The 27,956-nt window shown below is 40.9% G+C and overlaps 2 protein-coding genes across 4 annotated transcripts; one reads left to right on the top strand and one right to left on the bottom strand.

Moving 5' to 3' along the window:
• Nucleotides 1-1,028: 1,028 nt before the first annotated feature.
• On the bottom strand, nucleotides 1,029-17,759 carry ZNF639 (zinc finger protein 639). Of its 3 annotated transcripts, none has more exons than XM_039355437.1 (6): nucleotides 17,635-17,730; nucleotides 11,529-11,721; nucleotides 7,033-7,101; nucleotides 4,779-4,886; nucleotides 3,325-3,456; nucleotides 1,029-2,369 (listed from the first exon to the last, which is right to left on the bottom strand). In XM_039355437.1, the coding sequence occupies exons 3-6, from the start codon at nucleotides 7,088-7,090 to the stop codon at nucleotides 1,219-1,221; spliced, it is 1,449 nt and encodes a 482-aa protein (XP_039211371.1). In that variant the 5' UTR covers nucleotides 7,091-7,101; nucleotides 11,529-11,721; nucleotides 17,635-17,730; the 3' UTR covers nucleotides 1,029-1,218. The 3 variants fall into 3 exon arrangements, with proteins under 3 accessions (XP_039211371.1, XP_039211372.1, XP_039211370.1); XM_039355438.1 differs by having other exon boundaries at nucleotides 11,529-11,708; nucleotides 17,635-17,697; XM_039355436.1 differs by lacking the exon at nucleotides 11,529-11,721 and having other exon boundaries at nucleotides 17,635-17,759.
• Nucleotides 17,760-21,411: 3,652 nt separating this feature from the next.
• LOC120313476 lies at nucleotides 21,412-27,052 on the top strand. The gene is made up of 2 exons (XM_039355404.1): nucleotides 21,412-22,684; nucleotides 26,572-27,052. Exon 1 carries the CDS (start codon nucleotides 21,516-21,518, stop codon nucleotides 22,647-22,649), a length of 1,134 nt encoding a protein of 377 aa, XP_039211338.1. The 5' UTR covers nucleotides 21,412-21,515; the 3' UTR covers nucleotides 22,650-22,684; nucleotides 26,572-27,052.
• The last annotated feature ends 904 nt before the right edge of the window (nucleotides 27,053-27,956 follow it).

Below are 27,956 nucleotides of genomic sequence, written 5' to 3'. Positions count from 1 at the left end.
CAAATGTATATGTTGAAACCTAAAAATATTTACTTGGAAGTGAACATTATATGGTAAAAATTGGGCAGGCGGGGGGCTTTTGAATGAATAAAATTGCATTAACAAGAGAATTGACCTCCACAGATACAGTAGATACTCATGGCAATTGTTAGATGTTCCCGGACTAATTTCTTTCATTAAAATGAAGAATCTTTTGGGGTTGCAGAATTCTACTTAATAGAGCTGCTAAAATAGCTTAGCATAGACTGGTTGTTAGAAATGTTTCACTCAATAACTAGCATTAGTGGCATTAGTTTCTTAAAATGAAACTGCTTTACAAATTGCTTGGTAATTAAAACACTAGATAAGAGTACAATGTCTTTCCTGGGACACGTGTCCCATTTAATATTTGGTTCTCTTGTCTCAGGGCTGATTCATACTAAATATGGGATATTTCTCTTTAATAACATAAATGGAAAAAGTGATATTGTGGATACAAAACAGTAACAAAAAAAAAGACTTCTGTGTTTAAATTGAGGATTCTTGCAGTAACAGAGTAATGAATCACGAAGTAAAAATGATATGAAAGATTTTTGGAAGCGTATTTAAAACTCATTAGCTATATTGCTTATTTATTTGTTTATTCTCTTTTTATTTCCCTCATTTAGCCAAAGATGGGTTTTCCTATACCATCCTTATACTAAAATATTGCAAATCAAAAGAACTCTTAATGGCTAGATTCAAGGAAATATATGTATTCAGCTTTGTATGAGAATGACATTCAAAAGTCCTACTTAATATGACTCTGGTTCTATAAATAAAAGCAAATACTAGGAAACCTGTGAGGGAGAAAATTCATCATATGCATGGAGTAAACTGAGATGACAATCACTGAGAATGAGGAACTTTACAGGGACACAAAGGCAACAGCTGCATAAAAGGTATTTTTTCAACCTCAGTAACATCTACATCATGAGGAGGGTGAGGGCACATCTTAAGTAAGTTCTGTTTTGCTTTTTAAATAGTAATATGAACACAAACACTACACATTTAGCAGGATGGTTGTTTATTTCCATCATAGGGCTTAATGCTATGCTTCCAGACAACTGGACAAGTGGTTTATTATGCATTAAAAGTTTGATGAAATACACTATCCTGAGGCTCAGCGGCCTTTTACACTGATGGAAACTCTGAAATGCTATTATTCTGGGACAGATGAGAACATTCACACAACCACAATCAAGCAGTTTCGTGTATCTGAAGATGACTCAAAAGGTCTCTTTCATTACCAAACCTCATCAAACAATCGGTGCACTTGTGAGGCAGTTCAGCCGAATGCCTGAAGTCCAAGTGGCTTCTGAGGTCACCAATCTGTCCTGTTGAATATTCACAATACTGACACAAATAAATGCCTTCAGTCAGGTGACTGTTTAAGTGTTTGCAATATTCCAACATGCCTGTGAAGCCTTTCCCACAGTCATCACAAACATGAGGGAATATTTTGGTGTGCTCTATCGCCACATGGCGATTGACGTTGGTGTGAAGCCTGCTGCGGAAGCCACACACTTGACACACAAAGAAGTTCTTGCACTTGTCAAAGCTGATTTTGTTGACCAGACTGTAATGGCCCTGGGGCTGCCTGCTGTTGTAGTTGTCGCTCAGCTCTATCAGCCGGCCTGCGTGCTCGTTCACCACATGGCTGTGCAAGTCCTCAGGGTCGCTCGTTTCGTGCTCACAGAACTGGCACAGGTACAGCTCGTCACAGCTGTGCTCCTGGAAATGGAGGTACAACTCACTACTGGAGGAGAACTGAACATCACATTGCTCACACCAGTAAAGATGGTCACTGAAATGCGTATCTGCTATATGCTGGCTCAGGTTTTCAAACATCACGGTTTTGTAGTCACAATATTTGCAAATGTAGGGGTCCTCCTCGTGGATTTTCAAGTGTTCAATAAGCACCTTTTTGGAAGAGAAGCTTTCCTTGCACACCCGACAGATGTTGCCCTCAGGGCAGGTTTTATGCTTTAGAACCACGTGTTGCTTCAGGTCCGAGAAATATTTACTGTTAAATGTGCATCGTTCACATTTGTACAGACCGCTGTTGTTTGCCCGGAGCAGGGGCCATTTGGGCGGAATGATGACGTTCAAAGGAGGGTTTTTGTCAAGTCCTTTGCAACTTGCAAAGGGGATTTCCTCTGCATCCTCTGCTTCAAGCTTCTCAGGGGAAATGGTCTGAGTTTCAATGTCGTGGACCTCTACAGCCTGGACTTCAGTAGTGGAGATCTCTACCGTTTGAATATCCAAAGGTTTCTCCTCTTCTGTTAAACTGTCACTGAAGATAGGGGACTCGCACGAATCTTTAAAAATGCCGTTATTGTTGTTTTTATCTGCAAAAGGAGCCAAGACCAAACTAACAAAGAATTATATTTTTAAATGTCAATTCACCAAGTAAATTTTTACCAAAACAACCACCGCCACCAGGGGACAGACTTTAATTGTCTTCCTGAGAAAAAGAAAAAGAGCACCCAATCTCCCTAAGGATAAGTAGTAAGAGATACTGAATGCTAGGATAGAAAATAAAAATGTGCAAATAGCATTATTTGTGTTGGATCACTACCACGGCAATTCTCTGCATATTTATTTTATCAGTTCTGCTGAACTCATCTGAACTATACCTGAATAAATCTTAAAGAGGTGCATATTTTTATTCCACTCTTTCATTAAGAAGCTGAAGATAGCTTTCTTATATTCTATATCAGTGGTTCTCAACCTTTTTAATGCCGCGACCCCCAACCGGTCGTAAGTCGAGGACTACTCAACTGCTACAGCACCGTTTGCAGAATGGGACTTTTGGCGGGCTCAGCAGGGCAGAGACAGCCTGGACAATTCCTATTGGCTTTTGAAAGCCAATAGAATTAGACTCTATTCAAGGGAGTCTATTCTATTGGCTTACAAAAGCCAATAGAATAAAAGGGAGGAGCACAGCTAAGGAAAAGGGGGAAAAAAATGGCGGACTGTGTTGTTTGGTGACCCCCGTGAAATGGTCATTCGACTCCAAATGGGGTTGCGACCCACAGGTTGAGAACCACTGTTCTATATAGTCTTGCATACAACTCCCATCTGCTCTGGGAACAAGGCCAGTAGCAAACCATTCCGATTTACAGCCCCAAACGTCTGGAGGGCATGAGAGGAACTATCTCAGTTCTAATGACTACAATGCACCCAGGCTCTCGGGTTCCAAACTTTTAATGTTCAGAAAGGGGCTTGACATCTTTTACCCTTTCTCATTTTGGCATTATTATTAATAGGGAGAGTAACTGAGAATTGACACAATCACTTTACCTTTTTTCTTGGGGTCCATGAAATGTGTCCCCGGTACATTAGACTGGATCCCACTCCACTGAGATGTCCCAGCATACACCTGGCTGCCATCCTCATCGGCATCTGTACTAGGCGCTGTGTTATGAAATCGACCTGAGGAGAAAAAGATTATTCTGTTTATTTTAACCAATTTATAGAGAGACCCACTCAGCACACAACCCAGGGCATTCTGGTGTTAGCCCCTTAATTCAGTTCATACTTTTTCAGAGCAATTCAGAGCTTGTTTCATACATTGTTAAAAGGCTGATAACAAATAATATGACTTCCTCCTACTTGAGTACACTGTAGTAAAATTTTAAAAAGCTAAAATTATTTCTCTGTACTGGCAGAATGACTCCAGACACTGGGAAAGTCTACTAAGCTATGCCTGCTTCTCATAAACTTGTATGTTTTGTTTACAATACTCTTGCCCATATTTATTACGTCATGCATAGTACGTGACGATATAACATGACCAAATGTTTTAAAACATTACTGTTCCCTTAAACATTTAAATTTCCAATGCATATTTTAACACAGCAGTCTGAACTGATTATTTGAAATCCCATCTTTACTCAGAGGCAGAAGTTCTTTCAACAGTAATCCTGTCAAACATTTCTCAAGCCACCTATATCAGTAATTTTAACATACCAATCTGAACTGATTATCTGAAATCCCATCTTTACTCAGAGGCAGAAGTTCTTTCAAAAATAATAGTAATCCTGTCAAATGTTTCTGAAGTCATCTATATCAGTAATAGGTAGCTGCCTATAAAAATGGAATTGCCAGCTGTTGCCTTGTGCAATCATGACACACCATGGCAGCATAAGTAGCTTTAGCTAACTCCACGGTTTAATTCCATTATATATAACACTTTATCTCATTCATCAAGCAAACGTATTTTCATAAATCACTCTACATTTCATGCCTTTTCATCTTATCATAAATTTTAAATATCAAACATGAAGTAAACTTTTCTTTTTCATTTGCATATAAAACAAACCTCTTCTGAACATATTATATTCAACATTAAAATAGAGTACACCACCCACAATTTTGCAAATTGACATCTGTTGTGAGCTTTTGATAAAAAAAAATTGGGTGCACATTCTTAAGCATATAACAAACTAATGTCCTTGTATGTAGATTTTGCATTTGCTTTTTATCTTTTCCTTTGTACAGAATAATCATTGTCAAACCCAAATGCACACAAATGTTAAATGAACAGCACACACATCAAAAATTATTTTTTAAAATCTAATTACACCATCTACTTCTTAACTTTATGGTTTTCATAAAATTTTTGGTTATACACATAGGCTATAAAATGGAATATTGTGTAGAATACCATTAAATCTTCCAGAATATGTACAAGGAGACAGGCAACCTGCTCAAAAATACACCTACGAATGAATCTGCGAAATGCTAATCTTTACCTCGGTTATCAGGAACTTTTAGGTCTAGCTGTTTCATGGAACAGACACTGTAACAATGATCAGAAAATATGCCACTATTATCTATGAATTTTGGAATTCCTGAAGAATCTAAGACAGAAAAAAAGACAAAATCATGAACTTAAATATCTCATGGAAGTTATTTTTTGACATCTGTATAACATTTTTAACTTTCCTATGGCTAAATTATTTGATGTTAAGAGAATATAGTGCAATCCTTAATAAGTTTCTTTAGAAATAGGTTCAATTGGCTTTAGTGAGATTTACTCACAGTATTACAGAATTGCAGACCAAGAAAGGAATATATAAATGCATAAAAATTAGATGGTGGTCTGTGATCCTAGTAAATTTCAATTAACAATAAGTTGTCTGTTACAGGTATGAGAGAGGAAAAATTCTAACTCTCCCATTAACAGAACAGATATCTTTTACACACAAACACACACATAAGATTTATTTATAAATCTTATAAATAATTTTATATATATTTATATAAATGTATTTTTATATAAATATATATAAAATTATTGACCACCCAACTTACCATCAAGGTAAGATCATTTTTTTTGTCTCTCAATTATCCCTCCAGATCTAAAATTAAACTTTTCTGATTACTTCTAAATTATAGTTTAATTGCTCTCCTACATACAATTCTTAAAATGTTAGCTCTTTTAAGGTAGATCAGGTAAGAATAGAGACAATATAGGTTAATAGTAGAGCTCTATTTTTATTGATATAGCCTATCAGAACAGAAACTTGAAAGAATGGAAGTTCCTCTTTCCCTCCTCCTTCTACCAAAGATAATTAAGGCAAGCCAATCTTGAATTTCTTTCTCGCCCCCTTCTGCTTTTCCTGACTGCATACTTTCTTCAATGCTATTCCTGTCTGCCTCTACCCAAAGCACATACAGAGAGACCTTGTTTTCTCCTTCATGCCTCTCTTTAACCCATCTCTTAGTTTCTACTAGTTCTACCCACTAGTTTCAGATTCCTTGCATTTTATTCTTTGCCAGGTTCTCATCCCAACTTCAGTCTCTTGGTTTCTTCCTGCATCAGAAGATCACTTCTAATCCTTTATCCATTCTTCTGCTTGAAATCTGATGGCCCTTTATTACACAGTGGCTTGTCCTTCGCTTCACTTTCTTTTGGGGGGTAATTATGGCTGCCCCCATCTTCATTTAAGCCAGGGGTAGTCAACCTTGGCTCTTTTATGACTCGTGGACTTCAATTCCCAGAATTCCTGAGCCCCTGATTTAAGCAAAGAAAGGTAACTGCTCTCTGGGGTCATGCCAAAGCACTCATAGACAATTTCTAAAAAAAAAAAAAAGGACAGGATTCACAGAGCATCACTATCTCTCTGGAAACAATTCTGTCAGGACTGAAAGGTTTTTTTTGCCAGAGTATGTTTTACAATTCCTTTTTTTTTTTTTAAATGATGGTAGAATTGGTCTGTGGGGAAATGTGATAGACTGATGATGGCGAACCTTTTAGAGACCGGGTGCCCAAACTGCAACCCAAAACCCACTTATGCATTGTTGGGTGCCGGGTGGGCGTGGCCCATTGGGTGGGCGTGACTATGGTGGTAACAGCAGACTGGGTGGGACTAAAAAGTTCAATCAATCAATTCCAACTTTGCAAGATCTTTTTTTTCCCCCTGCGAGAAGTTGAAATTGACTGATTGATTGAACCTTATTTTTGCACACGGTGGTGGAGGCCTAAAGCAAAAAGGTTTTATAAAACCCAGCTAAAGGCCTAGGACTGGGGCGACGGCGCACACGCCCACAGAGAGGGCTCTGAGTGCCCTCTGAGTGCACCCATGCCATAGGTTCGCCACCACTGTGATAGACTATGTACTGTTCTGTGCTTTTATTTTTCCTTTTTCCAAATCTCAGTGTATAATAAAGAAATAAACCACAGGGATAGCAATTTACAAATAATGTCTATAGGAATTGGGTTAAATTTAGGGATTGAGCTAGATGATATCCAACGTATCTTCAATCTTTACATTCAAGGATACAGACATCAACATTTCTACTGAAATCAGTTACTTTTTATCCTGTATTTATATAATGTAACAATGAATTAAAGACAGATTACACAGAATTTTAAGAATTCAGTTTTTGGTTAACCAATCTCATCTAAAAAAATCTAGCTTCTGGAAAGTTTAACAGATACATTCAGAAGAAAATGCAATTTACAGTAACTGAAATGAGCAAATATAGCTACATTTGATTTACCTGAGTAGCGTGAAGGATGCAGAGTCTTCCTTTTCCTTTTTTTGGGATGCTCATTCATTTTGCTTTAGTCTGAAATAACAGCAATCAAAGTCAAGCATATCAGTTAATGTACTACTGGTCAATTTGCAGTTATTAAGAGTAAGAATTGCACAGATGGAATCTTCAAAAGAGAAACCCAAACCCCACCTGATTAACCAACACAATCAATCTATCTGCCAGGTACACTCACAAAGTGCACCTTCAGGCAGGTTCAGTTAGATTAGAATACAAACCCAGATCTCCCAAGTACCATTGTCCTTAATTTGGTGCACCAAAAATACAGATCTGCTGAGAATTCTGCAGCTATAATTCAACCTACAGGGAAGCAGATTGGAGACGGCAGTTCCGATAGATCCCTGGATAATTTCTAAGAGAATGTCTAAGAAATCTAGGCTACCAATTATTTAACAGCAGCAGTAGTAATAATAAAAATTACCTAGAATTGAGCTTTCTCCTGTTTTACTTGGCAATGATATTGGAATAACTTGCCACTGCTTTCTTCTGGATGGCTTTTAGAAATTTCCCAGTCTAGCTCTGGAATGTCCTGTAAGTCTCCTATTCAATTACCTTACCTTGCTTGGTTTCTGAGCTGAGACAGCAACAGAATAGCATAGTCCTAAATTGTGTTGCTGTAGTGTGTGTGCGTGTGTGTAAGGGAACTGGTCAACATTTTGACCCATCTACCTGGGGGGGGGGGGATTCAAAGTTCCAGTGGTCAGGAGCCCCCCCTCATGGCCAAGTGACCACACCCCAGATGCTTGGCAATCAAGCTGCATTTATGACTGTTTTCAGCGTCCTGCAGTCATATGAACATGCTTTTCGATGGTTTGGATTGCAGCGTTCATTTAACAGTGGATCAATAGTGGTTCATTGAATAACAGCCAGAAAAAAAAGATTATAGCATCAAATTAGTCATGCGACAGACCCATTTTACAACCGTGATGGGCAGGCTCCATTACGGTCGTAACTCGAGGACTATCTGCAAAGAGCAAATAGGGCTTTGATCCCATGGTCGTGGCCTCCTTTTTTTGGCAACCTCTTGCTGCCGAAATAGATATTCAGACATATCTTTAAGTTTTATTAACATGCCAATTTGGATACAAGAAAGTTCTCTGTATTTGCTTCCTTGTCTGTCACAGCAGCCACTGTATAATTATTTCACAGATGCAAGATATTCTCACTTTAAACTGGCCTTATTATTTAATGAACGATTTACAGTATTTTTAGAATAGGAATTGTGTGTTATTAAATGTAGATGCCCAAAGGCCTGAAGCATTAGAAATACCATTCAATAATTTCTCGAATAAAAGAAGTTCACAATCGCATTTCAATTTAATGTTACCACCCAGCTACAGGAGCCTCAGGTCAGAAATTTTCTTGCTAATTAAAATATCAGCTAAAGATTTCATAAGAAAATACACTTTCACTCTTTACTGCCAAGGTAAACTCAAAAGTATGATGAAAAAGATGCGACAGTATTTGCTTAGGGTGATTCTTATCTGTCAGCTTCAATGCATAATTCGTAAGTACAGTCCTGGTATGGCAGAACCCCGCTAGACAGTTCTCAATTCTCACCAGGCAATTCATTTTAGTATTGTGTATTATTTATAAATTATTCTTGAACTGAAATCAGTTTTAAACAAAAGCTGTCCTCTTCCGGTGCAAATCTGGTAAATTCAGTAAACGACAGATACCGGTAATTTGTTTAAAAGTGGCTTGAGGCTGCATAGGTAGCTTAGAAAACTACAGCCTCAAGCAGGTACCTGGAAAAAGCATGATCAGAAACAAATGTTCCATTCTTCTCATGTAAGCTAGTGAGAGGCACTATTTAGAGATGTAAATGTAAAAGGATTATGAAGTTATTTCTCTGTATTTTTTTTAAAAAATGTAATGCCCCTATATCAATACTACAAAATATTAAATGAAAGAGAACAGTGTATTATGCTAAATTTTCCCAAACTGAATGAAAGCACACTTGTGATGGTATTTTATCTACAAGTTGATCTAAAACCCAGCAGGAGTCAATAGTAAATATCTTGGTTTTCTATTGTTGAAAAAACTTTTTTTTCAGGGGCTTTAGGTTATTGACAAGCTTTGACAGCTAGCTGAAATTTGTCAGCGTCACCAATGCAACTCCCTATTCCGAGTATTGACAACAACGCTTTCACTGTGATGTAAAGTAAGCTTTCTAGTTTAGGGGCCAATGGGAATAAAGGGTGACCCTTTTCTTGAAAGTGGAGTGAGTGTATTCATTGTAGTTTTTGTTAACTTCTATGGGGGGTTACCAAAATGTAGGCATCTTCTCTAAGCATTATACAACTTTTGGCTTTCACTGGTTTTTGAATATGTCATTTTTTTTCTCCTCTTTAATGTTCAAGAATAATATTATAGCCAGAATGAAAGAAAATTTGTCTAAGAATTTCCCTCTAATTATAAATGAATCCTTATAATATGAATTTTTCAAATTCGATTTTAAATTAACTGTTCGCATCTCCAGATCTGTAAAATAAAAATGTGAAAGAACGTTCAAGTTGCTAAATAGAATTTTTTAAAAAATAATTTTATTTTATTCAAAAAAATTAAATATACAATACAAAAGAAAAAATCTAAAAAATGACAAAAACAAAAAAACATGACAAGAACATTAAAAATTATGAATTAAAAAGTACAAAAAAACAAAAACACATATTATCCATCCTAGTTGAGCACTGAAAAACCTATTCCAACAATAGCAGCTCCCTACCTTGCAAAGCAGGTCCAAAATTTATAAATGTCTACATCTCTTTGCAGCCTAACAGACCTATCATACATTACATATATGAAAAACAATAGAAAAGTTAAAGTTCAAGGCCCTATGTCCGTGGTGGCGAACCTATGGCATGCGTGCCACAAGTGGCACACAGAACCCTCTCTGTGGGCATGTGTGCCATCGCCCTAGTCCTAGACCTTTCGCTTTAGGTCTCCACTGCTGTGTGCAAAAAAAAAAAAAAAAAGGTTCAATCAATTTTAATTTCTCGCGGGAAAAAAAGATCTTGCAAAGTTGGAATTGATTGAACTTTTTAGTCCCACCCAGTCTGCCATTACCACCGCAGCCACGCCCACCATATGGGCCAAGCCCACCCAATTGGCCACACCCACCCAATGGGCCACACCCAACCGGCACCCAACGATACATAAGTGGGTTTTCGGTTGCAGTTTGGGCACTCGATCTCTAAGAGGTTCGCCATCACTGCTCTATGTTAACAGTCTACCATTGTAATTTACTCATAGAAAATCTGCAACAGTTTCTTATCTATCACAAATCACTCCAGCCATTATTGCTAATCTGTCCAGGATCAAATACCCTTGTTTGGCTCTTAATAATGAAACCTTTCCTTAGGTTTTTAATTGGGAACTTTCCCAACAACTGCATCTCAATTCCACAGTTAATACGTTTCTGTTGTAAATATCTCTGCAACATCCATTTTCGAAAAATTCTCTTTAAAAACACATTCCTCTTGCCAAGAAAGTCCAGTCCACTGTTCATCAATTCCAGTATCTCAGAATTTCTTGCATTCATATTCTTTTCAAACTCTTCTGGCACATCTATATTTTTCAAACCAAGTGCTTTCTTCACATCTGACAGCAACAGATCAGATTTCAATTCTTCAAGTTGCAAGTCAAATCCCATTGTTATTTCCTGCTTTTGGGTTTGTCTTGAGTGTGATTCACAGCCATTGTTGACCCAGCAAATTTTTTGTTTATATTTTCAAATAAAACCTATAAGTTGGAGAACATTTTTTCAAATGCTTCCCAGAAAATTATATTGCCTTTTAGAGACATTTGAGAATCACACTGTTCTTTCCATGGACATGAGGAGCAGATAACCCAGCATCCACAAGGAAGGTTGAGATAAGTTCCCCCCCCCAATCAAAAATGACTAAAGGAAGGGGAATTTTCCCATCAAAAGTTAAGAAACAAAGATCAGAGGGGTTTTTTTTATTAAAGAGCTAGAAAGAACAAAATTTGTAATATAATCCTGTATAAATGTAAGCCCAATCGGATGACTTTTACTGCCAGAAAATATACTTTCACCATAGATCTCCTTAGGGGCTAAAATCAAAGTGGGTTGGAATTTAATAGTAAACAGTGAAAGAACAGGGAAAAAAAAGTTGCAGAAGTCCAACAAAGGATTATAAAATAGGTCAGCAGTCAACTGGCTGTAAATCAAAAGGCAGTGAAGCAGGCATGTCAAACTGCCGGCATGCGGGCAGACGCTCATCCCAAAACCGCGCCCACCCCATTGCCGGCAATGGGGGGAAAATCGCAATACGTCGCGCGATGTCATGTGACGTCGCGAGTTTGACATGCCTGCAGTAAAGCTTCAAAAAGTACAATTAAACCCTAGGCATACTTAAGAAAAATGAACAACTGAGAGAAAAGATGGTAAGAGACCCAACCTTCCGATTGCTCGTCACCAAGAATTGCAGTCTTCAGGATCCCCTCTTCTCCGTAGGTGCGTGATTGTCTGAAGGGGATGTTGGGTCTTTCCTAGTCTCCCCTTCAAAAAACAGGGAGCAGAGCCACCAAATAACCAGCTTTTGTGGCAAAAAAAAAGGGTCACCAATTGTTCAGCACACCATCTTGGGTGAAGTCCGCTAAATAGAATGTCTGATTGTTAGAAAAAGAAATAACACCAAAGAATTGAGAACTACAAATTGTACAAAAATAAAAATAAGGATATTATTTTACTAACAATGGAATATATTACGCAACTCCAATATTTGTATAAATATGGATAAAGAATTATTTTTAATAGAAGAGAATATTTGTAGCTCAGAGCTGAATTGTGGAGTCCTTGGTGCTGTCTGAGCTTGGTTGTTTGCTTGCAGACATTTCAATACCAACTACCGTATATTCCAGCGTATAAGACGACTTTTGAGAGCGTTGAAACAGGCGCCGAACACGGGGGTCGTCTTATACGTTGAGTCGTCTTATACGCCGGAAATAAGGTAGTTTCTGGCGTATAAGACGACTTTCTAGGCATGCAACTCGGCGTCGATCGTCTTATACGCCAGAAATAACATAGTTTCCGGTGTATAAGACGACTTTCTAGACATGCGACTCGGCATCGATCGTCTTGCAACTCGGCGCTGAACTCGGGGGTTGTCCTATACGCTGGAATATACGGTAGGTAACATCATCAGTGCTAGTGAGTGTGGGATTTACTCCCTATTTATATATAGTAGCTTGCTTTGCCAGTATTGGTGGAGGTGTGATTCTCTCCTTGGTAGCTCCTTGATTTAGGGTATTGTTTTTTGCTTGATTGTCTGGTGTTAATCAGACAAACAATCGCTTTTAATTTTCAGTTTGGAAATTGTTTGTAGATGTGGAGATTGGGGGACAAAGACTTCATAAACAGGAGTCCCCATGTGGAATCAAACACAGATCCCAAAATAAATAAATCAAGGTTTACAGCAGTGTTTATTAAAAAAAACAACCATGTGCTAGTGAGACTCTCTCCAAAGAATATTGAGAGAAATCCCATCCACTCATATTTATACATCTCAGAAAGACTGGAGAAACTAATGCATAAACATTAATAGGTACTTTATGTTACTAAAATAATGGACCTCTGGCCATTTTCTGCACTGTTTTCCTTCAGAAACTAAAAAGAGAGAAAATAAAGCAATAAAATAGGGAGGGAAACATTTCCCATAAATAAAGAGAAGGGGGCAATTTGGGAATGCCAGACGCCAAAAGAAAAATATTTCCCATTGCAATGGGATTATTCTAATTTATCAAACTGTAGCCTTATATCTCTATACATCATCATTTAATCAATTTTACTTATCTAAGAACTGATTTTCCCACACTCAATATGGTGTTCACAGATCTGCGCATTCAAACTGATTTGCCTTTTTGATTTGTGACTGGCATGCTATTACAGCAGTCATTTTGTAATTGGACAACATGTCCCTCCAGCATAAACATAAAGTAAAAGTTATCTATTACTAAATTGAGGGTTGAAATTTACAAATATATATCATGTTTCCCCAAAAACAAGACCGGGTCTTATATTAATTTTTGCTCCAAAAGACACATTATGTCTTATTTCCCGATTAGGTCTTATTTTGGGGGAAATACAGTACTAAATGCGTCTATCTGCTGACGATCTTAACGGGCTTATTTTGGGGGTAGGGTTTATATTACGAGCATCCTGAAAAACCATGCTAGGGCTTATTTTCCGGTTGGGTCTTATTTTCTGGGAAACACGGTATATATGTCTGTGAGCATAATGCATTTCTTAAGAAACTGAATTTATGTGAAGGGTTTCTAATTCTTGGTTCACTAAATAGAAGTGTTTCCAAGGCACTGAAATGTCTTGGAGGAAATTCACTAGAAAGAACACCCTGAACTGTGGAGGATACAAGGCAAACTTCATAAAGATCAAGGATAATCTATGCACAGGCAGAGGTTTTTCAAAGGGAGAATTATGCTTGGTTAAGCATCTGTTAAGCACCTCTTAAGAGCTATAAGAACAGTCTATGACAAAAGTCTTTGAGGTTTGTATCTTGCCCTACCATTAAGCCACTAGGTAGAAAATCTTTTATTGGTATAATAGAGATCTATGTACAATGAAACTAGGAGAAGTGATAAATAGGCTAAGAAGGGATTGGTTCCTTCATTAACCTTTGAACTACATTCTATTGTGTAGCTGGGGTTCAGAAGAGCTGTAGTCATAATACCATCAAGTTATTTATGCATGTGTTATGTATTGAAGATATGATTTAAAAAAGTAAATGTCTATAAAGGAACATTATAAACTCTACATACTACTAAATCTCTTGTGTCTATTTCGTTATTTGTAACCTTCAACTGGGCAAAAAGACGCATCATAGGGCAACAATTTTTAAATCAGCGTTTTCGTTGCTATGTATATATATATTTAAAAAAAAACTAGCATAGTATCCTTTCTTCAGTGTGACTATGGGGGTCCCACATCAAATTATAGATCACATTGTGACTAGTTGTGAGCTGAGGTCATATACCAGTCCAGTATCTGATTGTTTTTTTTTTTAATATAAACAATGCTGCGCTTCAATGGTTAGATGGCCTAGAGCAGGGGTTCTCAACCTTGGCAACTTTAAGACTTGTGGACTTCAATTCCCAGAATTCCTCAGCCAGCAAAGCTGGCTGAGGAATTCTGGGAGTTGAAGTCCACAAGTCTTAAAGTTGCCAAGGCTAAGAACCCCTGGCCTAGAGAGACATTGGAATTTGAACATAGATTCTTTTAACATTTATATTTTATTTTGCTTTACTAATCTAGATGAAATGTTAATATATATTACAAGTCCATGTATGATATGCCATAAGCTAAATAAGTAAGTATGACTAAATGAAAAATGGGCTAACTTAAAGAATGCATCCAAAATCTGGGGCCCAAGATTCTTCTGGGATTGAAATTTGGCAAGGTTATAGTCACTTCAGGGCTGGCAAGCCCATCTGTGGTCATGAGATTGTCATTGTCAATTCTCCCTGCCAGCTTCCCTTAAGGCAAGTCAATTGGGAATCTGGCAGGAAGTTGCTCGCACTCTCACTGCAATGTAGACCACCCACAGGTATTTTGTTTCTCTGTTTAGGTAAAAAAATATCTTTGAAACAATGATCCAATGGGTCGAGATTATCTTGACTATATAAATGGTAAATATTATGAGAAAAAGCACTTGGGAATGGGAAGAAGCATGGCTACTCACGCCTTTCTCACTTTCAGATATTGCCTGCAAAGTTTCCAATTTATCTTAATGCTGGGAAAGATGGAGGGCAATAGAAGAAGGGGACGACAGAGAATGAGGTGGCTGGATGGAGTCACTGAAGACGACAGAGAATGAGGTGGCTGGATGGAGTCACTGAAGCAGCAGGCGTGAGTTTAAATGGACTTCAGAAGATGGTAGAGGACAGAAAGGCCTGGAGGAACGTTGTCCATGGGGTCGCAATGGGTCAGACACAACTTCACAACTAACAACAACACTGCTAAAGTTTTGAGACCTTGGATGCTGATCTCCTCGAAAACACGAAGAGAATTCTTGCACAGGAAGAAAGAACAGACATACCACACTCAAGTATGCATCTCTGTTTCCAAGTGAATGACCTTCAGCTGAGTTCAAAAATTTCTGCATTTGCCAAAGGCAATTCCCACCATCACAATATCTCAGAAATCACCGGGTTTGTCAAAGATCACTAACTTGGGAAGGTTGAATTATATATGAGGCTATAGGGGTTAGTTGGAAGTCAGACAGGAAACCTGTTATCTAAAAATATCCAAAAGTCATATTGAGTGAACCTGTATACTGTTCATCTACTGGGACCCAGGAAACATGCCTTTTCCATAACAGACCTGCTGTGGAACACCCTTCCCCTTGAGATCCAGCAAGTTTTCACCCCTAACTTTCTGGAAAGCTGCTTGAAAGATTGCTTTTCTCTCAAGCATGGGAATAAGAGTCACTTTGGGCAGCCAGATGGGTGGCATATAAAAATAACTACATGCATACATACATCTGCAGCTCTGGGACTCCATAGTTCAGGCGTTCCAAATCCGTGGCCCATGGGCTGCATGTGGCCCTGGACAGCTAGTAATGCGGCCCCACAAGATTGTAAACTTTAAACATTATATAGTATAGTTATATACATTGACTATGTTATATATTTTATAGGCATCCCAAGAAAATTCCTCTTCACTCAACGTGGCCCAGGCCAGGTGAAAGGTCGGGCACCCACAGCATAGATGAATGTGGATGTACATGGATCGAGTGCTTGGTTTTTCTTGATATTTTATTGTTTGTGATTTTATAATGTAGATAGCTACCCCGGGTTGTGAATACTGTACTGCAAGATGGACAGCCATACAAATATTTTAAATTAAATAGTCATAAATAGATAGTGTATTTTGATCCATAATCCAACCTTCTCTGTCAAAAATTCTCAGACAGAAGAATGGAGTTATTAGAATAGAGGAAGAAATCAATCTTCCCTATCAATACATTTATGTCTAATATACATACTGACTGGGCTCACACAATTGCTTAAACTAGTTACATTTTTCTGGGTTCCCATATTACAATGAAGCATAAACTAATCAAACAGGTCTTGGTTTATATGTCCTATTAAAACAATACTCTCCCCACCCTGCAATAAAATGAAGTTTTGCATGCAACCACTGTCTTTAACTGATGAATGGATTGCACAAAAAATAACCATGCATAATCTGGGGAGGAAGGAGAGGTTCTACATGGAGAACAGATTTCAAATATTTCTTCAAATAAAACCTTTAGAGCAGTGGTTCTCAACCTGTGGGTTGGGACCCCATTTGGGGTCGAATGACCATTTAACGGGGGTCGCCAAACCATACTGTCCGCCATTTTTTTCCCTAGCTGTCCTACTCCCTCTTATTGGTGGCCACACCCACTTGGGGGTCACCACAACATGGGGAACTGTATTATGGGGTCACGGCATTAGAAAGGTTGAGAATCACTGCTTTAGAGCAAGGAAAAATAAAACGTTCTAGTCTGCCATTCTATGCTTTACTACTAGTTTCCTATTTAAAAAGATTTAATATGTTACAAAGATGGCTTCTCTGAATGAGGAAAGTTTGAACTGGCACCATGCATTTTTACAACACCAAGGCGCTACCATCTCCTTCTGGTGAGGTAAACTTGTATATTCTTACAAGACAGAGAGAAAAACAGAAGAAGGGACACCCATTTTTGCAGACTTCTTCCAAAGATAAGAGAAATTTAAGGGATCTACTAACAACCAGCAGAAATCTCCTTTAAGGGGCATTTCGAATTGGGAAAAGTGCAAGAAGAGAAAGCATTCAAACCACTCCCATTTTAAGTTTTATTAAAAAAAAATAAGCAAGTTGAAGTTATTATTTAAATAATAATAATAATTGGCAGAAACGGTAAGAGATGTCCCAACGGTTGCAGAGGAGATGATGCAAAGCAGAGCACACACCATATTCTTATTATAGGAAAGATGAATTATCCCCCTTTTTTAAATATCTCCTGCAAATCCAGGCCCCTCTATCGACTCAGTCCCCTCTCCTCAAACCCCCAGCCTGGTTTCACCTCAGACTGCATAGTTATTTTGGACCTGAAATCCCTGATGGGGAGTGAGAATTGACTCCTACGATGGGAATCGGAAGGAGCTTCCCTTCTCTTCCCCCCCCCCCCCCAGGCGATCTGAAGCCTGTCGGGCGGGAAGAGGAGGCTTCCCATTAAACACCCGGGGTTACTCCCGGGTAAAAAGGAAAGGGCGGTGCAACAGTTCGCCCGCGTGCTGTTTAACCTTGGCGCGAGGAAAGCGTGGAGAATTATCACCACGATCGTTATCGCCGCGCACGGGAGAGGGTTCACCGCCCTCCTGCAGACCATGCCCCCACAAAGCCCTCCCCGGGAAAGCGGTCGGGCTCTCTGCGGATGAGCCGGAGCTCCGAGCTCCCGGGAAGGGAAATGGGAAACTCCGCCGGCCCGGCCTGAGGCGGCTCTCGGCGCACGCGAGCGGGAGAGGCGCGGCCAGACTCACCTCAAAGAGCAGGCCGCAAGCGTCGCCTCACGCGCCGCCGGAACACGGGAGACCGGCGGGGACCGCGCGAGGACCTGGTGGAAGTCAGGGACGGCTGGCCCCGCCCCGCCATGCCCCGCCCCTCTGGGAAAGGAGAGAGCGCGCGCCACCACGCACGCGCGCTGCCTTCCCTCTCTTTCGGGAGGTCTCCCGGACGTGGGTGAGAGGTGGGGTGGCTTGGGGTGGCCTTGATGTGGGTTCAGCCGTGGTCCTGGGGAAGGAGCTCAGGTCTCCTGTGATGCAGAGCGTGACCCCTGACCCAGAGCATCCAAAAGTGGATGGGGTAGCCGTGCAACCCCCAAGAGGATCTGAATACAGTTGGTTATCTGCAGCAGTTTCAGTCAAAGACTTGGCCCAGGGATGCATTTGAACGTTGACATTGGAGAAGATTCCGAAAACATCATGGACAGCCAAAAAAAAAAAAAAAAACTATGGTTCATCCAACAAATCAACCTAGTGTTCTCATCGAGACCCAAATGCCCAAGCTTAAATTACATTCTTCTTCAGACACGTTATGCCATGGTTCTCAACCTTTTTAATGCCGCGACCCCCAACCGGTCGTAAGTCGAGGACTACTCAACCGGTCGTACGTCGAGGACTACTCAACTGGTGCAGCACCGTTTGCAGAATGGGACATTTGGCGGGCTCAGCAGGGCAGAGACAACCTGGACAATTCCTATTGGGCTTTTGAAAGCCAATAGAATTAGACTCTATTCAAGAGAGTCTATTCTATTGGCTTTCAAAAGCCAATAGTATAAAAGGGAGTAGCACAGCTAAGGAAAAGGGGGAAAAAATGGCGGACTGCGTTGTTTGGTGACCCCGTGAAATGGTTGTTCGACCTCAAATGGGGTCCCAACCCACAGGTTGAGAACCACTGCGTTATGCAAACGTGTAGAGAAGGCTTACAGAATAACAGAGTTGGAAGGGACCTTGGAGGTCTTCTTGTCCAACCCCCTGCTCCAGCAGGAGATCCAGTACCATTTTAGAAAATGGCTGCCCAATCTCTTCTTGAAAGCTCTAATGCTGGGAAAAGTGGAAGGAAAGACAAGAGGATGACCAGCAGGGAGGTGGGGGGGGGCTCAGTTATAGAGGTGAAGGGTGCATATTAGAAGAAATAAAGAACAGGTTAGAGACAGGTTGTTGCAGGGGGGGGGGAATCTATATAATCACTAAGAATTGAAAATTGGTTGATGATTAATGATCATTAAAGTTGGCTATCGGTATAATGTTAGGTATGTTGAATTGCCCCAAATATATAAAAGGCAAGATAAAAAGATAATGCTAATGGAGAACAAGTTGAAATCAAATCTACCCACAATGGAAAAGCTGTTGTAAGTAAGCTAGATTCAAGGCATCTACTTTATATTAGATGATTGCACTTTCTATAATTAAAAGAGCAGGTAGAGCATGTGGTAGGTGGTCCTTGATCTTCAGCTGTCACTGGATTTGCAGATGGTAGTTGTGGCAAAGGCAGATGTTTACAGTCATGACCCTTCAGCTACAATCCTTCCTGAATTAGTTTTGATTTGGCAATTTTAGCTTGGTTACGCACAACCTTAATTATTGCAATGTATTCTATGTGAGGCTACCCTTGGGAGGCATCTAGAAGTTGCAATTGGTGTAAAATATGGCAACCGGGCTATCTTCTTTTTTGACATAAATACTGGCTTAATAGATGAGAATGTGATTCACACAGCAGTACCTACTGCTACAAAGCCTTCAACAGACCTTCCCCTAATAATTGTCTTTAATAACCTGATAAAATACAGGGTAGTTGATACTAGTATTTGATGGATTCATAGTTGGATGAATGACCATATCAGTACAGTGCTGGTTAATGGCTCTGCTTTTGCTTAGAGAAAAGTGTTGAGTGGATGATTATCAGGTTTGCAGATGACACAAAGCTAGGAAGAGTAGCCTTAGAGGAGAGACTTTAATAAACCCACACAGCCTTCAGCTGGGTGCTGAAATGAATACAATAGAATCTGCATCTGGGGAGGAAAAATGAAAGGGCCCCAAGATTCCTGGGCTGAAAGATTTCTACTGATTGCCAGTTGTTTTCAAGGTAATATTAATCTTTAAAACCCTAAATGCTTCGGGTGTGACTATCTGAGGAAAAGCCTCTCTCGTTATCAAATTATCTTGCTAAGTAGAAGTTTACATATCTGGGAATTGGGCCAAGACCTTCTGTGTCACTTTTGCCTTATAGAATGCTTTTAAACATTTTGTTAGAGGCATTGAGTGCTATTTGTTCTATAGAAAAGTGGAGTTTTAATTGAATATGTTAAATTGTTCAATGAAGATTGTTAGTCAGACTAAGAGTAGCACAGTGTGTAAACTTAATTCATAGAGTAATGAAAATTATCTCCTGCCCATAAACTCTATATTAAAAACAGGTCTTTGAAAATTACAAAAAAAAAAAGACATCATGTCATCTAAATTTCAAAGGAGGGAGTGGGTTGCAGGCCTATAACTCTCCCCACTTTTTTTTCATTTAGCATAATATTTTTCTTTATCCCATTTCACCTGTAGACCGAAATGGAACCCAGCCCTACCAGTTCAAGATGATATCAGCTTTGTTTTTCTCCTCATGCTTTTATGCAGCCTTGTTGTATATTCAAAACACATATATATATATATATATATATATATATATATATATATATATATATATATATATGTTATTATATTTAATTTTTTTTTGTTAAGTGAATGGCTGCTCACAGAAGTTGATGCCACTATATTCCCAAGAAATACCAGTATGCCCATGGACATGTCATCAGGCACTTGCTGGGATTTCTACTTTACTTCTTCATTGCTAAAATGTTTCTGAAGCTCCCATAGCATAGCATAGATATAAATTATTTGAAAATCAACTTGGCAATTGGATATAGTCCATTTTTTTGTGTGGTGGTGGTGGGGAAATGTCCACACATGCCAGGATTCTACATGGGAGAAGACAAAATCTTTCAGAATATTGGGAAATATATGGGCCTCATCCATATTATTTGATGGCTGCATTCCCATGACTGATCAAGCCACAGTCAACAGTCAACCCCATTAGCATATTTGTACTTGGTTCCACTTGGTTTTTGCTTTAGATTAGAATAATGTTAATAAATGTAGTTTGAAAAGCTCTATGGACTTTTTCCCCCTTTATTATGTAAAAAATAATAATTAGTTTGAGTAATGTAATGTAATGCCAACAAAAGTGCGTATAGTCCAGGCCATGGTTTTCCCAGTTGCAATGTATGGCTGTGAAAGTTGGACCATAAGAAAGGCTGAGCGACAAAGAATTGAGGCCTTTGAGCTATGGTGCTGGAGAAGACTCCTGCGAGTCCCTTGGACTGCAAGGCGTTCAAACCGGTCAGTCCTAGAAGAGATCAACCCCGACTGCTCTTTAGAAGGCCAGATCCTGAAGTTGAAACTCAAATACTTTGGCCACCTAATGAGAAGGAAGGACTCACTGGAGAAGGGCCTAATGCTGGGAAAGATTGAGGGCAATAGAAGAACGGGACGACAGAGAATGAGATGGCTGGATGGAGTCACTGAAGCAGTAGGTGTGAACTTAAATGGACTCCAGAAGATGGTAGAGGACAGGAAGGCCTGGAGGAACATTGTCCATGGGGTCGCGATGGGTCGGACACGACTTCGCAATTAACAACAACAACAACAACAAATGTAATTTTCACAAGATGAACTGGTCAAAGTCAGTATCCAATGAATGAGTGGGTCAGCGCTTATTGTGACACAAGGCAGCCAGTGGGTCTAGGCAACAAGAAGTCAGTCAGACCTGGGAGGACCTGGAGAAATGATCAGGGGGAGGAAGGAAGCTAAGGGTTATGGAGCAGGAAGAAGGAATCCAAGTGGTTTCAGACCAAGAGACAAATGCTGCAGTGAAGAGTAGGGAGCTGAATGAAACAGTTCAGGAGCAGATCACAGAGCTGGAGATGAGGAATCAGGAGAACAATCTAGAGCAAGAAGAAGAAATATCAGAAGATAACACAGAGCTGAATGGAGACATCCCAGGGGAGAATGGAAGGGATTGTGAGTTTGTGGCTGGAGCTCGGCCAAAGATCAAAGAACAAGTTCAAGGAGGACAGGAAGTATTTACAGAACAGTCTGATGAAGTCCTAACAAGGAATGAAGAATCAGTTGGGGCAGGCCAAGATTTTTTCAGAGGCTTTTCTGTAGGACCTCACAAGAAGATCCTGAGGCAGGCTGGGAGATCCTGGGAAGAAGTCACAGAGAGAGTGGGAACAGGACAGAGCCAGATGGCAGAAGAAGACAGCCAAGGCCAAGAGGCAGGCCTAAAGCTAGTCAGAGACCTGTTGGCAGTTGTCACCAGGTCTGACCTTCCACTTGAGGAAAAGTTGGAGTTGGAATTCGTGACCCTTCAGTTTATGATGGGAGGCAACGTGCATTTGCTTGGGGAATTGCAAAGCCAGGCGGTGGTGGAGAACTTCCGACAGGAAGTGTTTGCAAAATTCCCTATACCAGCTTTCCATGTGACCAGCTCAGTGATCTGTTGTGATCAAGCTGCCAGCCAGTGGCCTGACAGGTCTCAGCTCTTGAATGAAAATGGCTGTTCCAGACAACAAGAAAGAATCTACTCCCAGCTCATCTTCTTCCTGTGCAGAGCCCCTTTCCTTAAATCTTGGGACCAACTGGATCGACTGGCTGAAATGCTACACAAGCTGAAGAACTGCATCTATTACAACCCAGTGGCCTTGGTTGGAGTCATTGTGCAAGTGGATCCAGACCCAGGATTGGATGCAGAACAGGAGGCCCGGGCACGGCGCTGGCTGAGATGCTTGCTAGATGGGTTCTTTTGCTGTGATTTGTTGTTAGACCACGATGGGACAGAACCAGAAGTTCAGGTCCAGGTAGCAGTCTATCAGTCAGGCCAACCCGAAAGAGCTTTAGAAGTCAAGAGAGCAGCTTGTCAGGCAATTCGAGCAGCCCTGAAGTTCTGAATGGGCACAACGAATGACCACTCTGATCACATGAGGTAAGCTCAAAGACCTGGAATAACTGTGTGCCTTTGGGTCTCCCATTATCCTGAACTAAAGTTTATTTTAACAATGGTTTGTTGAGTAAGCCTCAGCACAGTAATTCGGCATATACAACATGCCAAGGCAATGTCAAGCAACCTCCATTTGCTTCTAGCACTGATATTATCTTGATGGGTAATGGAACATCTGCACAAAAACAACCAAGCTCAGAGAGCATCAAGGGCCCCACAATATCAAGCAAATTTGGGACTTATTAAAAGAAGGAATTAATATGCCAGTTAGGTAATTAGAGCACCAGGCTAGGAAATGGGAGACCGTGAATTCTAGTCTCGCATTAGCCATGAATGCCAGGTGGGTGACCTTAGGCCAGACCGTCTTTCCCAGCCCAACTCGCTTCACAGAGTTGTTGTTGTGAAGAAAATAGGAGGAGGAAGGTGTGTTGGATATTTTCGCCGCCTTGAGTTATTTGTAGAAATAAAGGCAAGATACAGATAAATAAAATCCTGCTTATACTAACACCAGTGGATAGAACATGTGTAGAGCAAGTGCTCAATTTTAAATAAGAGCCAAACGGGTATCTAGATGAGAAAGAAATAATTTTGTGCAGTAGGAGAAAATAAACCATCCATGCACTTGGGCCATGCCTGTTTTGAAAGATTCAAGGCAGTAGTTGAAGGTGGCTAGTTCAGACATCATACTCTGTCAGAGCCAGTTAGATAAAGTATTTATTAGATTTATGCTCAGAAGTTCAAGATACTAAATGTAGGATTTGTTTCTCTATTCCTTCCTCCCCCCAAACTCCCCGTTTTGTGAGACAGTTGAATTGAGAGAGAGTGGCCTAAAATCCAGTGAGTGTTCATGGCTGAAGGTGGATTAGAATCTGGGTCTTCAAAGTCCTTAACCAACACTTTACTCACTATAGTACACTGGCTCTCCTTGCAAATCATAGTGTGCATGAGCATTTGTGGTGGGGAGAGAATGGTAGCATGCAAATGCCTGACCTGTGTTCAGAAGTAATGGTATTAGGGGATATCCATACAGTAGTATCTGCAAGTGCTCCGTCATTGGAGGTTTTCAAAAACAGACCGGACAATCATTTGACTGGGAGGATATAAGGTTTGTAATAGTGGTGAATATATGTTGCTCAGGTGTGGGATGAGGGTGAAGGTTCGTTCTCCGAGCTTCTGGGTTGCCTGGTACTCCACAGGCAATTCCATCAAGAGACACATTGACTTACAACCAGCCTACAAACCCCTCAGAATCCAAATCAACTGCACAGCCAACCAGAGATAGCACCGGCCCTCAACCAATCCACGCAAGCCCCCTCCCCCCCAGCAGTTGACCTCCCAATAACCCTGATGTGAGGTAACGGACCCATACCATCGCCAGCCTCTCACTGATGACTTGTACCTGGCCCACTGATGATTGACACCCTCCAATGACCCTGGCCTGAAGTAACCTCCCAACAGAAGACCCATCACAACCCACTCTCTGATGACTCATCACAAGACCCTCACTTGACAAACCCACACCTGGAGCCCTTATAAGCAGAAAAGCACCGACATAGACATCCCCTAAACGGTGCTGAAGAGGTTACCTAGCTCGGTAATGGAACTTTTGGAAAACAGCCCACAAGCTCGGAGGACCAACCTCCACCCTCAGGGTAGAAGGTCTCCTGCCTTGACCAGAGAGTTGGACTAGAAGGGGTAGGCAACCTTGGCTCTTTTATGACTGAAATGGGTGGAGTGGTCAGTTGGGAGGGGGGGTCACTTGTATGGCATTTGGTTTGGGACTGTTCCCCTTCCTTTTAGCATTTGCATTAAGCCATTGGGGAGAGTTTATCCATCCGTCTGGCGGTGTGGTTTCATCAGTGTGAAAATGATTCATTATACATCACCACCCTGGGTCACACAGGGTCGCACCGTCATAAATATGAACTAGTTGTCAAGTGTCTGAGTTTTGAATACATGATCATGGGGGGATGCTGCGACAGTTGTTAAGTGTGAAAAATAGTCATAAATCACTTTTTTCAATGCAGTCACTGAATGAACTGTTGCAAGTCAAAGACTACCTGTACTTTTCCAGTCTGTTCAGAGGGGATATATTTGGGAAACTTGGCTAACTCATCTCATCCTAGCCCAGAGAAGAAACTGCCCAGTTTCCTAAGCAGTGCTGATAGTTGCCATTACATCCTTGGAAACCGGATGACCCAGATACTGAAGAACTGCTGACGTGAGCCGTGGTGGCGCAGTGGTTAGAATGCAGTCCTGCAGGCTAATTCTGCTGACTGCCGGCTGCCAGCAGTTTGGCAATTTGGCAGTTCGATTTTCACCAGCTGGAGGTTGACTCAGCCTTCCATCCTTCCGAGGTTGGTAAAATGAGGACCCAGATTATTGGGGGCCATATGCTGACTCTGTAAACCACTTAGAGAGGGCTGTAAAGCACTGTGAAGCGATATATAAGTGCTATTGCTATTACGTTTTAGCCTTTTCTCATCTGAGAAATTAGCTCTGATCAGAGTACCCAAATCAGGGCTTTATCAAGGAGTATATCCTACCCTGAAAGCATAACTGACTCCTTCTCCTTTCTAGTTCCCATGTCTAGAAAAAGCCAGCTTTTTCTCCCTGGCTTTTTCAAATAACAAATGTGGGGTTGAGTGGGTCCTGGGCACTGCCTTTATTGCCTTTGATGGTTATAATTGTTAAAATTGACCTCTTATAGGTGTTCCTCACTTAATGGCCCTAATTGAGTCCGGAATTTCCACTGCTAAGCAAAGCAGTCATTAGACAAAACATCATGTGCTTAACTTTAGCACTTCCGGTAGTCCCGATTGCCGTCCTTAACACGGGACTACATGTCATTCAGCAAGGACCTTACGCTTCTCCTACTCTGCCACGTTCGCCTCCGTTGCAGCATCTCTTTGGAAACTGCTGTCTAGTCCTTCTTCACTCCTGATTCATTACCCAACTGCAGACCAAAATCTCTTGATCAGGGCCTTAATTCAGTTACATTTTTAACAAGCACCTAGTTACATACACTTCCTTGTGCTTTTGTTTTCTTCCTTTCAATCATGTCTGATTCTTGAAGACTACATAAACAAGTCCCTGCATTTTTCTTGGCAAGGTTCTTCAGAAGTGGTTTGGCATTACCTCCTTTCTAGGGCTGAGGGAAAGTGACCGGCCCAAGGTTACCCAATGGCTTTGTGCCTAAGGTAGGACTAGAACTCATGGGCTCCTGCTTTCTGGCCTGAGGCCTTAACCACTACACTAGATTGGACCTCTAGTGCAGTGGTTCTCAACCTTTTTAATGCTGCGACCCCCAACCGGTCATAAGTCGAGGACTAAACCGGTCGTAAGTCGAGGACTAAACTGGTTGTAAGTCGAGAACTACCCAACTGGTCGTAAGTCAAGGACTTTCCCTGCCCGGGAGCGCCGCGCATGCATGGTGCCGCCCCCTGCGCCGGCCGAGGCGTAGCTGGCAAGTGGCAGAGACGGAGCAGGCCGACCACCGGCTGGGCCACCAGCTGGCCCAGCCCAAGGGAAGTAAGGCACCCGCCGGAAAAGGGGAAAAAAATGGCAGACAGCCTTGCTTGGCGACCCCCGTGAAATGGTCGATCGACCCCAAATGGGGTGGCGACCCATAGGTTGAGAACCACTGCTCTAGTGTGTTTCTTGGTGATCTATAATATAACAAGGTAATTTATTATAAATATTTCATAGTATTTCTAGATACCAAGGGGCAGTCAGGAACGACGTTACTAGAAGTCTGGAACCTTCAGTTTGTAATTGCCTTACTGAATAATTTTTCCTCCCTAAACATTCAATTCTATCAGCATCCAAAACTACTTTAAAGATTCATGTTTTTCTGTCACTTTTCTTTACAGATCTCCAGTAATGTGCAAGATCTCACCATCCCTGGAACATCATTTAAAATTCAGATTATTCCCTCCAAATTTTCTCTGTGTGTTCTTTGATTTTGGAATTGTTTACACCAATATGAAAATGTCTCAACATGTGGCAGCATTAGGCTGTTCTTGTCTGGGTCAGACCTGTTTAAAGATTAAAGGAAAGACCCAGGTATTCCAAAGCTGGAGGCTGGTTTGGGAAGTGTCCATCCATCCATCCATCCATCCACAAAAACGGTAGTAAGCAATTTCTGTATTGTTGCCAAAAAAACTTCATGGAAACTCACTTGGCAACAAGTTTGACTCGAAAAAGCCTTTACTTTTAGTATGAAAAAGCCTAGCTCTTGATACCCCAGGAAGAAAGGAGAGAAGAAATTTAAGGTCAGAGCAGTAGATGCTTTGATAAAGTCAGTCAAGATATACAAAATTCAAAATTGAGATAAGAAATACAGGTAGTCCTTGACTTACAACAGTTCATTTAGTGGTTGTTCAAAGTTACAACGGCACTGAAAAATGTGACTTATGACCATTTTTCACAGCTACGACTTTTGCAGCATCCCCAGGATCATGTGATCAAAAGTCAGATGCTTGGCCACTGGTTCATATTTATGACCCTTGCTGTGTCCCAAGGTCATGTGATCACCTTTTGCAAAGTCAATGGGGAATCCAGATTCACATAACAGCTGGGTTACTAACTTGTCAACTGCAGTGATTCACTTAAGAACTGTGGCAAGAAAGATTGTAAGATGGGGCAAAACTCACTTAAACATCTCGCTTAACAACAGAAATCTTGGGCTCAATTGTGGTCGTAAGTCGAGGACTACCTGTACCTATAGTTCTCAAGAGTTAAGGTCACTTAACAGCCATTCAATGTTACAGCAGACCCTCCCCCCAAGCTACTTATGACCCTATTTTGAAGTTATAGCTGCTGCAACACCCCGCCTCTCCCCCCCACCATTCCACCGCACCTGGACCCTGCAAGCTTTGGGCCTACTCACATTTGCCAACCTTCACATACTTACATTTTGAAGTTCTCTGGACTTCTTGTTGGGGAAAGAGGTGAGGCGATGTGTCCCTGGGCCACATGGCTGCCTCCTGGAAGTGGCCAGGATTTTCAGCGTGCCTGCAGTTCCTTGCGGGTACATTAAAATAGCAGCTGCTTTCATGGGACCACCACACAGCCTTTTTTTTTTTTTTGCCTTTACACTGTTTACACAGCACTGCAGCAAAAGCAGCAAAATGGAGCGGTTCATTCCTTGATCATAGTGCGGCAACCCAAAAGTGCGGCAACCCACATGGGTGTGCCAAAATGGCCACTTCTATGAGGCTGCCACACGGCTCAGGGACAAACTCGCATTTTGCTG

The sequence above is a fragment of the Crotalus tigris genome, unplaced genomic scaffold (assembly GCF_016545835.1).
Source record: "Crotalus tigris isolate CLP2741 ecotype Arizona unplaced genomic scaffold, ASM1654583v1 scf7180000018690.2240587, whole genome shotgun sequence".
NCBI classification, from domain to species: Eukaryota; Metazoa; Chordata; class Lepidosauria; order Squamata; family Viperidae; genus Crotalus; species Crotalus tigris.
The sequence above is the reverse complement of the archived record's forward strand: the minus strand, read 5'-3'. Positions and strand labels throughout refer to the sequence as shown.

Coding starts and splice junctions, on each gene's coding strand:
- ZNF639 (XM_039355436.1), bottom strand. CDS start 7,090: ATGAATGAGCATCCCAAAAAAAGGAAAAGGAAGACTCTGCATCCTTCA. Junction 4,887..7,032: donor GCATCCTTCACGCTACTCAG/GTAAATCAAATG, acceptor TTTCTGTCTTAG/ATTCTTCAGGAATTCCAAAA. Junction 3,457..4,778: donor AAAAGTTCCTGATAACCGAG/GTAAAGATTAGC, acceptor TTTTCTCCTCAG/GTCGATTTCATAACACAGCG.
- LOC120313476 (XM_039355404.1), top strand. CDS start 21,516: ATGGAGCAGGAAGAAGGAATCCAAGTGGTTTCAGACCAAGAGACAAAT.